Genomic DNA, 13,484 nt, shown 5'->3' with positions numbered 1-13,484 from the left:
ACAACAACAGATTACAAAGTTGCATGTCCCAGCCTCAGCAGAGTTGACCCCCTTGGAGCCAGAGTTGGCCTTTCAGATGATCACACTCGTTAGCCAGGAGCTAGCAGCTCTGTGTTGGGACAAAACCACTGAGCTAACGCTTGAGTTTCATCCGGCCAGGTTACACACCTTATTAGACGCTTTGGAGGACATGTTACACTCTTATTCCGTTTAAAAGTTGCAGGTTTAAAAGTTTGTTTTGATAATCACTTGGGGTGAGAGCGGTATGTTTCCCTTGCAGCTGAATGTCCGCCCAGCTGCCGCCACGCCGGGCTGCGTTGTTATTCTATTTGATCCAGGACGACGGGGACCGTGTCACGAAAAGCCCCGAGCAAAGTCCAAAGTCCATTATCTGATCGGCCTGAAACGTGCGCGTTAGTCCGGTCAGGTATGGAGTCATGGAAGAAACGCGAGTTGGGGTGGGGTGGGGGGGGAGGAGGAAAAAAATGTAATAAGACCACCTTTTCTTTGACGTTTCGTCGCTTAACCTCTGGATGAAAAGTTGTGAAGAGTAGGCATCACTCGGACGGTGAGCAGCAGCAATGGCAGGCTGAGTGAAGCTCTCCCTGCTCTCCGCTCTGCGAGCAGCGGCCGTGTCGTGTCTGGGCGGAGCGAACCATTACAAGCACGGAGGGGTGCACGGCTCTGGGAAAACGGGGGCACTGTGCATTTATCTAGTTTTTTCCCCCTATAGCGATTTTTTTTTGTTTAGCAGCAAGTGATTATACTTTGTTATGTGTCATTTTGTTTACTTTCAGTGCATAATGTATTTTTTTTATCGCGGCTAAAAAAAGTGGCCGCCCCTGTTATCCCAAGGAATAAAAAGTCCGGGATACAATAAGGAGAAGAGACGCCGCTGTCCCTGCTGATGCTGAATGCTCACTTTCACTGTATGATGATGGCTAATGTTGGGTTGGTGTTTAAGGTCACATGAGTGCCACTATAGTAGCCTTTAAAATGTCAAGTTAGAAGGGAAAAAAACACTGTGTTGTAATGCGCAATTTCAGCGCAAATCGGAAGCCTGTCTTTACATTACAGCAGCAGACTATGTGAGCAGAATATTTAGTTGGTTACACAAGAATTGAGCTTAACTATTTCCCTTCTTGGTGATTGAAAGCTTTTTTTGTAGAGAACAAAATGAATAAATAAAGCAAACAGAGATTCCTTATTTGTAAATGTTTCTCAGCACAGAGACATTGGCAGTGTTTGTGGCTGATAGTCACTCCACATGAAACCACAAAATCCATTCAGTTAAGTTCCATGACTTCCTAAACCTGACCCCACCCACAGGATGCAACAATCTCAGCTTGCATTGTTTCCCAGTTTACCTCTGTTTTCAGCAAACGATATATGGAATATTAAAAGTGGGTCAAAGGAGAAACACAAAATCGTGATATTACAGTAATAAAGTTTGCAGTGTCCATGGTTACAGTGCATGTGAATACAAACACAGAGACACACCCTGTCTTTTCCAAACAAACTGAGTAATCACATTCCCTCAATCTAGCTCCCCTAATGATGACTTCCTCTGAGTCTTTCTCGCTCAACTGTGGAGGAGTGTTTTTCAGCAGTGTAGGGGGTTAATTCCAAGCAGACATAATCCTACAAGGCTAAAGTACCACCAGTCAGGAGTAGCACACAGGTATTGAGGGTTGCAAGCAGAGGATGACCTCCAGAGAGGCCAGGTCATGCCGGAAAAAATAATAATAATAGCATCAAGACAGATGAACCACTCTAAAACCAGGGAAACACTTACTAGTTTCTAAAGTATGTTTGAAAAAATACTCGAACATACATTGTTTACCACAAGGATTCACCAAAACGTTTATAAAAAACATGCATACACAAAACCGACAATGTTTAACATTCCCCGAGGATAATACATACTAGTATTGATGCAAGTCGCTCGCTCCTTCTGAAACCCCTCAAACGCCTTTCAGGTTCGAACAGTGCGGACAGCAGGATGTTTAACATGGTCACTCGGGTGTCAACTAACAATAAACAATAACCAAAATTGAGCTAATCCCCTCTAAAAATGACCATAAAACAGTGGCTTTTCCTCTGCTGCCTCCTCCTCACTCTCATCCACACCTGTGATGGTACCTCAGATGTTCTAGCAGTGAGGAGCAAGACATTAGTGACACTCCAATGTGATCAAAGCTATCTTTGTCCTCTATGATTGCATCCCTCTCTCTCTCTCTCTCTCTCTCTCTCTCTCTCTCCCTTACACACACACACACACACACACACACACACACACACACACTCACACACGCACACACATCAACACACACAGATACAGTTCTTTCAGGAAACTGGGCAGCTTCAAAGCTCAGGTGCGCTCATGGAAGAGCAGGCACATGGAAAACAAAGGCGAACATCCAGGCCTACATTTGGTTGGAGAGGATCACAAGGTTCAATCAACCCATCTTCTCCTGCAGCGAAAAAGGCTAATGTAGAGTGAAACGGCATCATGTGCGCACACGAAAAATGTAAAGCTGGCTGTTGATGCGCATAAAGGCGTTTACGTAAACTAGCACACAATTACATAATGAAGAATAAAGAAGAATGTGAAAGGTTTGATGTGAACCGTTTGTTATGATTTGGGGAAAGTTCTTAGGAAGATGTTGTTTTTATATTTTCATCTGTCCTGAATTAGGTGTCTGTGAGAGGCGGTGTGATCCCTCTTTTGCCCTGTTGACTCAGGGCTGCCCCACAGTTCCAACAAAGCCTCTTTGTTTCGACATACTAATGAAAGCCTTCTGGAGACATGAAGTTCTCAATCAATCCTTGTCACATTTGGTATACCAGGTACACTACAACGAGAAGCTGTATTATATTTTTTAGAGGGAGAGCATTGGTAAACATAGATTTGTGTAGATGTTCTTTGTAGTGAAATAACTAACTTTAATGATACAGCTGGTGTTATTCATTTTTTTTGTCTTAACCTGTTTAAAGATCAAAACTATTTGCTATTAGTCAAGGCATAAATCTGTAAAAAAGGTGGCAAACTTGCTGTTTCATTTTCTGTAAAACATACAAACAGGTTTAGGTAGTTGCCTTGAACAGCAGGGTACTGTAGTTTTTATCAAAATGTCTCAAATAGTACTTTTAATACTACTTTTCAGCAACAAATTTGGTGGCCAAAATATTTTTTTTTTTTGAAAAGCAGAAAAGTGTCTGTGAGAATAACTCAATTTACAAATAAACTAAACTAAACTACAGTGCTGTAGAACTTTTGCACAGAAGAAGGGACTATGTGTGTAATCAGACGAAACATTTTACTAGGATCAATTAATTGTTGGTTTTGGTATTTTAAATGGAAATGTTAACAATAACAAAAATACAAAATATCATCAGACTTATACTTAAACATAATATCACCTGAATTTTAGAAACTTTAGAAACTTTCACTTACAGAAATTGTAGTCTGTTCAGTAAAGGCCACAAAGGTTTGTGGTTTAACCCGCTAATAATCAGTGTACAGATGTCACACCTCTTCTTAAGAGGCCAACTGTTTCAGACCAGATTAGTATCATATGACAGGATTAGCAGGCATCTCTCAAATTCACCCCCTTGCCTTCCAGGTCAATATTGTTAAGGCTTTTGTGCGGACTTAAACAATAAACACAAATCTGGTTTCTGGATGTGAGAGCCCCAGACATGGTTCAATTTATTTATCCATAAAATCAGGGCTATATTTTCCATCTGTAATATCCTGATTACTGCAGTACATCAATACCTATAAAATAAAACCATATATTTAAAACAAGATTAAACTATATTGAATACACAATAAACATTAAATAGAAAGGTTGAAAGACATTTCAACAATACCATACTGCTCAGAGCCTTTAACCTGCATCTTACTTTCCCCATATCAACCTAAATATCTACTCTGACCGCTGCAGAAAAGGTTTTCACAAGACGCACACAGTCTACACATATATCTTTATAATCATAACTCAGGTCTCCATCCCATCAGAAACCTGATCCTCCTCTAAAGTCCTTTCATTTCAATATTCAGTCACAGCACAGGCAATTCATTAATCACACCCTCTAACATCGGACAGCAAGATCATCAGTTTCCGGTGCAGGTGAGCTGTTGAGCAGTCTCTTTGTGAAGCGACAAGCGCTGCATGGTCAACATATTGGTGGATTAAAAAAGAGGTTTTGAAAAACAAGACTTAAGCCTCTGCAAAGTGCTGATGTAAACTGGTGTGATAACACCACTGTGAACGCTGCAACCCATCTATCAGTTGTTGAGATATTTAAGTCTAGCTATTAACAAATGGGCCATTCTCCAAGTCTAGTGTCACGCCTTTTTTCTTTGCTATTCATTTCAAGCATGTCAAACTATATAGCTGTGGGGAGCGGGCCAAGAAGCACTATGCAAAATGTTTCATGAAAATATTGAAAATATATAAAAAATAATATTTTTTTAAAAGTTAAAAGCAGTTTATTGTTATTGGAGTTGGTCATCTTGCTACTGTCTGCTTTGTTCTTCCCTAATTTAGTAGCCACAGAAATGTGTGTAAGAATAGTCTCAAGTGCTGTTATTTGGAGAGACACTTAATTCCACTGAATTCTCTTGATAAAGAAAAAAGCTTTTGGAGTACTAAATTTACCATAGAGGGTTTTCAGTCACTGATAGTGAACTAGGCTACTTTTAATCTTCTGAAGATGTTTACTCCAAGAAGGAGCCTGTGATCAACCAACCAAACAAATCTCTCATTTTCCTCTGTCTCTGCCTCTCTCTTTTTTCATTCTCTCCTCAACAGACAAGGATTGCTGAGCCCTTTTTAGCCAGAGAATAGAGGCTGCAGTGAACCTGGTTGACTCCACTCTACGTCTCAGCGGTATCTCAAGTAGCTTGACAAGGAATGGCCCACAGAGAGTTACAGAGAGCACCAGAGCAGGTCTACTTAAAATTATTTTCACTTTCCTACTTCTGTGATTATTTCTCATTTAAGAAAATGCAGTAAGTACTTTATTCCATTGAACCAAGCTGAATACTGAATATTTAATCACTATTTTATGTGTATTTTAAGACCTGCACCCATAAACAGTCTACATACTGTGTAAAACTGGTGAGGAAAAACTAGCCATTACATCATTCTTTCCATCCACGTGACGACCCCATTGTTTGCTGCAGAATGAGACTGTAAATTAAAAATATCGCAAATCCCAAGATACAATCCACAAGGCACTTAGCCCAATCTAGTGTTTGCATGTGTGTGTGTGTGTTTCACCAGTAAATACTTCATGAAAAACAATTCTACCTTTTCCCTGCATCGTTGTGATAGCAAAGCACGCAATACAAATGTAACTTCAAGGAACCATTTGGCACTGCCTAGTCCTACTTGTTTATAAAGATACATGTATTACAGTGTGTCTGTACTGTGCCGGAACAAACTGTTCTCCAAACTTTCATAAACAAATATGTTTTTCTGATAATGGTCAACAGACAGACAACAATTATCATTGTCATGCAATAAAGAAATTAGGGATTTGTAGCTGTAAGAAAAAGGGGAAACTCTGTTGTTGTTGCAGGGATGTGTTAAATAACTTGCACCCAGGCTGCACTTATATGTGATTTGTATCATCCAAATACACCAAGGTGCCATTAAGTGACTGGTGGGTGCATGGAAATATTTAGCAAATATGCTATAGGATTTTTTCCAACCTGCTGCGTTGCCTTACTGCACTTGTTAGGAGGTAAGCAATGTGGTAAAAAACAGTGAAAACAAGTTTAGCAGACATGAATACAAAGGAAAATATCAAGTCTTTGATAAGTTTCTATTGCAGTCATTTCAGCGCTGCTTTTACTTTTGTATGTATGTATGTATGTATGTATGTATGTATGTATGTATGTATGTATGTATGTATGTATGTATGTATGTATGTATGTATGTATGTATGTATGTATGTATGTACAACCCCAAAAAAGAATTCCTTCAGTCACTCTTTGTCCAGTGCAAAGTCATAATAACTAAAACAACTGAACACTGACACAGATGGCAAAGACACATTATCAGTCACTTATCAGCCAGGCCCATATAAATATACAGTAATTAAACCGCACTGTAACTTCTCACAGGTTAATGTTGCATCTCAGACAGAGTAAGAGAGTGTAATAAAAGCAGCAGTTAAACTCTCTGGCAGCAGATGCAATATTATAGCCTAGAGTATACCTGAGGCTACATAATCATAACAGTGCAGAAACACTATCTATGAAAGTTTGCTGAGGAAACTTTGAAGCATATCTTATGAATCACTATGAATCATTTATGTGTTGTGGAAATACATAGATATAAAGTTAAGTCAGAAAGGAGGACAGTGAGATGATTTATTATTATTACAAGTCCAGCACATAAGATTGGAGATGAAATAACTACAATGGGTCCTCACTTTCATGGAGACAAACAGTAGGATTTCTTTTTTCCTTTGTACACATGACCCATCGCTGTCAATTGTAGGGGAAACAAATAAAAATAAACACAACAAATTAACTTAAACAAGCCCTATTATGCTATTTTCCAGGTGCATATTTTTATCTCAAGTTACAGTTACAACATGTTTACATGCGTTAATGCTCATAATCCTCCTTGTTTTTCTCATCCTGGCTGTCCTGCAGCACCTCTTCTCACCCTCTCTCTGAAATGCTCCGTTGTAGCGCTTGCTCCTCCCTCCAGAAAGCAAAGTGTGCTCTGATCAGCTAGCCTGCTCTGTTGTGATTGGTCAACTTTTCACATTTCAAAAACTCTCCCTCCAGAGAATGACAAATGAGTGACAGATCCCAGTGGGATTCAAATCCAGGTCTCCTGGGTGACAGACTGCTTTGATAACCACTTCACCATGGTAGATGTGAGCTTCAGCTCCGTCTCTCTCTTTTGTTGTTTGAGGGCTAAACTGTCCGGAGAGTTTTACGTGACTTCTGTAACATTATGACCTCATAAAGTTACGGAAGTGAAGGAGAGAATTCAATGGAGCCGTTTCAGGCAGCTCAGGAGCAGTGACTCTGAGGGGGAGGGGAACTCCTTTTAGGCGTGGACTTCAGGTTTTACACTCTACGGACCTTTTACATGTAAAAAAAATAATATATATAACACACTAAAGAAGAGGGAAAAAGTGGAAAAGCATAATAGGGCCACTTTAACTAATGCCATCATGTTTATCAGTTGGTTGAAAACCCTTCGCAGTCAATGACTGGCTAGTGTGTGCGACCATAAGTCACCAGCAGACACTTCGTAACTTCTCTGGTAACTGTCTACTGAAGCCATCTTCACATCCAGCGTGTTTCAGAAACCTATAAATATAAAGGATTTTTATTCATGCTGAATATCCTAAAACTGGAAAACACTATGTCTAAAAAGGGCTAGGAGTCCTACACCGTTCAGTCAATGTGAATGTGAACACTCCCGAAAACTCAACCTAAAACTCTACACCATGTGTGTGACACATCAATCTTCTCTCTTGATCTTGAGGACAAACAGCATTACAAATCAAAGCTCCATTATATCCAAAAAGGAACAAGAGGTTTTTGTTTGTGCTGTTGTCCTTGTTATCCAAGGACAAGATACAAAGTATAACGTAGGAGAAATAGCAGACTCAATAATTTTTCATGAAGTGATAAATGTTTTCTTTCTCGTACAGTGTGTAACTCTGGTTGAGATAACTGAAAACGGCCTTGCAGATCCCATTTACATTACAGGGTTTTTGAATAGTGCATTACAGATCTCAATAAAATAGACAAAAGCCTTGTATAGTATTTAACAGATTTAAATATTTTGCCCACTGATGTGTTTAGAGGCAGATCTAAAACCCCAAAGGTGTAGATTTAAAAGTCAATAGCAACAAAATAACAGTACAGAGGTCAGGACAGTCTCCATCCTCCACAGCACGGTGATGTAAAAGTTATGCAGAGATGTAACTAGAGGAGCAAAGGAGATGACAAAAGAAGAACAGAGGGAAAACAGTGAATAAAAAAACAGGAAGAGGAAAAAAGAGCAGAGCAGAGGAAAGGAAGAGAGACGAAGGGTAAAGAGGGATGAGCTAAACTACAGTATATTGTTTCACTAAGTTGTTTCAATTCAGTGTCAGCCCCCCCCCCCCCCCCTGTGTCAGTGACTCTTCCCATGGTACTGCCTGTTACCGCTAAATACCAACAGTATGAAGCTGCTCTCACTGGGCCAAGGAGTGGGAACAGCTTCCACATAAACAGGGAGGTTGAACAGCTCAGGCTGAGAAATGTCAGACCAAAGCAACTGTAGTTCTGTAAATCACATTATATATCATATTAATTCCAAAAGCAAAAGCATAGTTCATTTGCTGTGCAGTTAATGTTCTTTAATAGGTCAGCAATAATGAGGTAAATGTTTTACTGGCAACTGTTGCTGGTATACAATACCTGCAATAAGATCAGAGAGGGGTCAGTCAGTGAAAACACCTCTTGTGCTCTCTCTATATTCAATTGGATTTTTGCACTGTTTAATGTGACACAGTGGATCAAGGAAATAGGAACTGAACAGCTTGTTGTGTATACAGTCATCAAACAATGTCAAGTCAGTGTGAGTTCCAGTAGACAGACAACATGTATGCAGCTGAAATTATGTTGAAAATATGTAGATAAATGCATGTGTCTGATATGTTTCACTGCATGAACACTTCTTTGAACGCCACTGAATTGGGTCCCGAATTAGGCAACTCAACCCACCCTGTCCTGAGTGAATGACATCATATGCTCTTCCCATGAAAACACAACCCTACAAGAGGAGGTGATGTTGCGTTTTTGGGTAGAACGGAGGAAGGAGAAGCGGTGGAGGATGGGAACCAGAGCCAGCCAGAGTGGCGGATGGAGACACGGCAGCCAAAGGGGCTGCCTCAAGCCTGGTGGTGATGAGATGCGATGGGACCCGACCCCGCAGAAGCCCCAGCCAGTGTGTTAGCTGACTAATCCTATAGCCGTCCAGTGCCAGGATCCAGACTCATCAGCTTTGGTGTTCTCTTGTCAGACTCATTTTTATAACGTCCCACTGGTCAATTCTAACCACTAATGCCCAATACAACGGCCCCTAATGCCAAGTGATTACGGAGTGCTGTTTTAGCACATTTGTTGCCTGAAAAGAAAGAAAGAGCCACAAGGCTGTGGGCTGGCTCCCTGCTCAAAGGACCAGCCTGATGAACTCAGCGGAAAGTGAGTGGACCCAAAAGCCAGTCTAAGCCGCCTCTCTCAGTGTGGGCACTGTGGGGCCTGAGCTGGGTCCGGACTGAGCTGGAGCGGTGGGCAGGGATTTATAGCGCCCTATTCTACAGTATATTTCCTGTGAGCTGATACGTGAGGAGACAGTGAATGTGCACATGCAGACCTTTTCTGCATGCCGGGCACAGAGATGCAATGGTGTAGGTTTGATTCTAAAGTTGGGGGTGACAGAAGGTTGAATGAGAAAATGTCAAGGAGGCAGGAAGGTCAGAGAACATGGTGGTTTGGTTATGACTTGTAAACAATTTAGATGGCTTGCTGTAAACTACCAAAAAGGTTGTAACAAAGGTATGTTGAGATATATATGTACAACAATGTTATGGCTGCAACTTAACATTATTTTTGTAACTGATTCATTTGACGATTCTTTTTGGGATTAATTCCTTGGTCTACAAAAAATTCAGGAAGTACTAAAATAAAACTAAAATAAATTCTCACAATTACAGCTTCCTTCTTTGAATATATTTTTTTCTGATGAACGATATGAGACCCAAATAAATGCAGTTTACTGTAACATAAGACAAAAAAATTGCAGCAGATCCTTCCAAACTACTCACTTTCAAACCATTACATTTTTAGTTTGTCTTTAAGGACTAAACAGAAGTATTCCTTTCATCCCTACTTAAATCTACGCTTATGGAGAGTAGTGATAGAATTAAAATAGGCTACTATATATGGAGTTCAATCCACACAATAGCAGAAAATCTAGAGGTTGTATAACATTAATCTAACCACAAAGGTGACAAAAGCAAAATGAAAGGCAAACTGAAGTTGCTTCATTTGTTTAATGACTCATGGTAGTACCATTATTATGGTGGCAAACAGGATGTCCCTAGTTGGCTGAGGCACAAACCGTGCTACATGCACATCCAAAATTTAGATTAAGCTGTAATGTCAGTTTGTGTATTAATATTAACTGCATAATAACAGTAAAAAAATAAAAAAGATTGACACAACAGAGAAAACATGTAAATGCAGAGTGGGTATGTTGTATTTGCCTTTGCTGCACCACCAACAGGGAGCAGAGTGTTGTGTAGAGATGTTATCTGCCTGTGTTTGCCTACAGCTCTTGTATCACCTGGGGCCCCCTCAGTTGAACTAGTGCCACTGGTTTAACCATGTGACATGTACAGCAAACAGCATATGGAAGCAACACTGCTGGGATAAGAACACCAGGGAACACAGTAAAATGAAAAACAATCTCACGCTGCACTACAGCTCTACTTATGGTTATACCAGGCAGTTAAGGCAGTGTAGTCGTGCTGCCATTTATATTACAGGTTATATACCCTGCTGAGCCGAGCCAAAGTCAACCACACAGGACAAAGCTGACGAAGCTTGGCATATTTAGATATGATTACAGGTATCGCAGCCATGTTAAAAACCATAGTGAGAAGCTGGGTAACTGCAGCTGAGTACACACAGTAGCTAGTAAGTAGCTGCTAGGAATGTAAGGTTTTAATGTATGCAAAATATTGTTAATGAATATGAATATTCATCTCAAAAATGAATGAATATTCATCTAAAAAATACTGTTAGTTATGTGCTGCAGTTGCCTTTAATTAAGTACATCCTGATTTATTTAGATGACAGAATCTTCACTTAAGAAGATTAAATACATATCATTTTTGAATAAACTTGTTCTAAAAAGTAAATAGTATATGTAAGCTATATGAACATAGATCTTGACCTTTCATTTTAGATTTTATGACTGTTTTGATCTTTGTTTTTTTGAGACAAAAATCAAATATTAAACATTACCTAAATAAGCATTTGGACTCGTTGCTTTCCATCCTCTCTATACAACTAATGGAACATGCATTTATTTAATTACAGAGTGTATCTGAGTGAACATTATGCAAACCACAGCTACAAGGCTGTGATTAGTTCTGTTGTCATGCTGTTAGTCAGTGTGTAATGTGCAAGAGCAGCAGTCCCGAGGGAAGGTCAGACCGTATGACACACTAGACCAGAATGTGTCTGAATCACTGCAGTTAACCCTGGACTCAGAGAGGGAAAAACATAGGTATAAACCTGACCTAGCTCTTGTCATAGTTTTATGTAACATTAATCATTAATCTTCACCTACACTTCATTGTTTTTTTTAGTAAATCCAGCCAGATTTAGCACACTGTTTGGTTATCGTCTTTGAAGAAAAGGATTGCTGCCAGCAGATCATATTTAGGTGTCTCGGACTGACATGTTACGTGGCAAGCCTTGTCTAAAATCTACAACAGGAATAGTAAACGGATGAAAATAATCCCCTTTGTATTTATATATAGGCGGCACGACATTATGCATGGACAAGATTAAATGGATTTCACTCTGAAATCCCTTCATAGGAAGTTCAAATGAAATCAGTTAACTGTGAGCATTTGTATAGGAAAGAACTGCCATTGAGAAAAACACACATTCTGCATTATAGTTATGTGAAGTGATGCTTTTTCTTGAATCAAAAAAGAAAAAAAACCTGTTAACATCTCAGTGGTAAAGGTCCAACAGGAAACCATTAGGTTTATTTTTTTAGATTTAGATTTTTGTCAGTTGAAAATGTAACTTTTTATAAGTTCCGATTCTACACAAATCTAAATCACTGCCATCACCAAATCCCCCAACACAGAAACAATGATTTAAAGATGATGCAAATCAGTCAGCACACAAAATGACATACTGATTTAAAGTTACAATTATAGAGATACAGAACACTGACAGCCCTTTTTGTAATACTTGTTCATAGCAGATAATGAGCAACCAAAAATAAATATCCCTTGATGTTGCAATAAATATCGACGTTCAAAAAACATCTCTTTTCATCTTTCTGCAGAGGACCAAACATTTAGACCTAACCAGCATAAATGAAACATATTAACATCAAACAACCACAAATACTGTAATAAATCAAGCCTGCAACATAAAACCAGCTTAACGCTAACCATTCAAAAATTGGTATTTAATTAACTCAGTACTTATCATACATTCGTTCTTGTTCACTCACCACACATGCGAGCATATGCCGGCACGCAGTCTCACTCCAGCTATGCTTGACCCAGAGGGATGCTTTAGCCTGTGTATGTGTCCCTCCGCATGCACGAGCAGCATGCAAGTGAGTGAGTGTGTGGTGATCCTCAGCAGCTCACACTGTGGACTGAGAGCAGAGCCAACCTGGTGTGACATCTGTGAAGGCCGTGAGATAATCTACATGACACTGCCACTGATAGGAGTGGAGATATTGATTTAAAAAGCGGCAGCTCTAAAATTAGATTCCTATGTGTTCCGATTGGGCCAGAGGCACGCACTTTGGTGGCAATATGAGCCTCTGGGCAGCGATGTGAGAAGTGATCAAAGCTTTGAGGGGGAAACCCTACAACTCCAGCAGTCCTGACTAAAGTCAGCCTAACAACGCGAGGCCCTCTGGCCTGACCTCCTGTCCCCTGCCTCCCTCCATCCTCTCTCCCTGTGATAACACAGACATTCCTGAGCTCCTTCCCTGCCTTGCCGCAGGCCTCTCCCTTAATTCCAGCAGAGTGTGTGGAATGTTGGGCTGGAGAGCCGAGCAGCCAGGCGACTGGAGGTGAACAGACGAGAGGAAATGAACAACATTAATAAACTCAGGTCTGTTATGGCTGCTGGTGCTCGAAGCATCTGCATATCCACTGCAGGATGGACAGGCACACATGCATGCACACACACACACACACACACACACACACACACACACACACACACACACACACACACACACACACACACACACACACACACACACACACACAGTCACACAAACACACTCTGATACACACAGAATAGCAGGGAGAACATCTGCCATACAATGTGCAAATCTGGAGCAAGCCTATCCATATGTAGCTTTGTAGTTGGATTAACTATATAACTGAAACAGAGGGTTGGATTACAGGAAATGATGGGATCTCTTGTCTTCGACTTGAAGATCAGGCACGATCATATGAATGAATTTCTGAGAATGCCACCAATAAAATAAAGAATAAAGTTTGTGTGTCATGAGAATGTTTTACTTTGAAATAGTGTTTAGGACAGTCTTTTCTGTGACATGATCTTTCTAATGATGTACAGTGCTGTTACCACGATTCTAGATGCATAACCTGAAGTAGGAAGCTCTACTCTGAGAATACTCTGATCTGTAGCCTGAGCCGCTCAAACAGAAAAT

At 40.2% G+C, this 13,484-nt stretch overlaps 1 protein-coding gene across 13 annotated transcripts in view; it reads right to left on the bottom strand.

The window, feature by feature from the left end:
• Positions 1 to 12,310, bottom strand: part of tjp1a (tight junction protein 1a) — a 59,726-nt gene extending 47,416 nt beyond the window's left edge. For 11 of the 13 annotated variants that reach the window (XM_054620493.1, XM_054620544.1, XM_054620552.1 and 8 more), the window contains exon 1: positions 169 to 669. In XM_054620493.1, coding sequence (XP_054476468.1) covers positions 169 to 192 — 24 coding nt within the window. In that variant the 5' untranslated portion in view covers positions 193 to 669. Of the gene's footprint in view, positions 1 to 168; positions 670 to 12,296 lie in introns of those variants that run through there. The other 2 variants (XM_054620537.1, XM_054620531.1) reach the window with 2 other exon arrangements.
• Positions 12,311 to 13,484: the final 1,174 nt, after the last annotated feature.

Source organism: Anoplopoma fimbria, chromosome 2 (genome assembly GCF_027596085.1).
Source record: "Anoplopoma fimbria isolate UVic2021 breed Golden Eagle Sablefish chromosome 2, Afim_UVic_2022, whole genome shotgun sequence".
NCBI classification, from domain to species: domain Eukaryota; kingdom Metazoa; phylum Chordata; class Actinopteri; order Perciformes; family Anoplopomatidae; genus Anoplopoma; species Anoplopoma fimbria.
The sequence above is the reverse complement of the archived record's forward strand: the minus strand, read 5'-3'. Positions and strand labels throughout refer to the sequence as shown.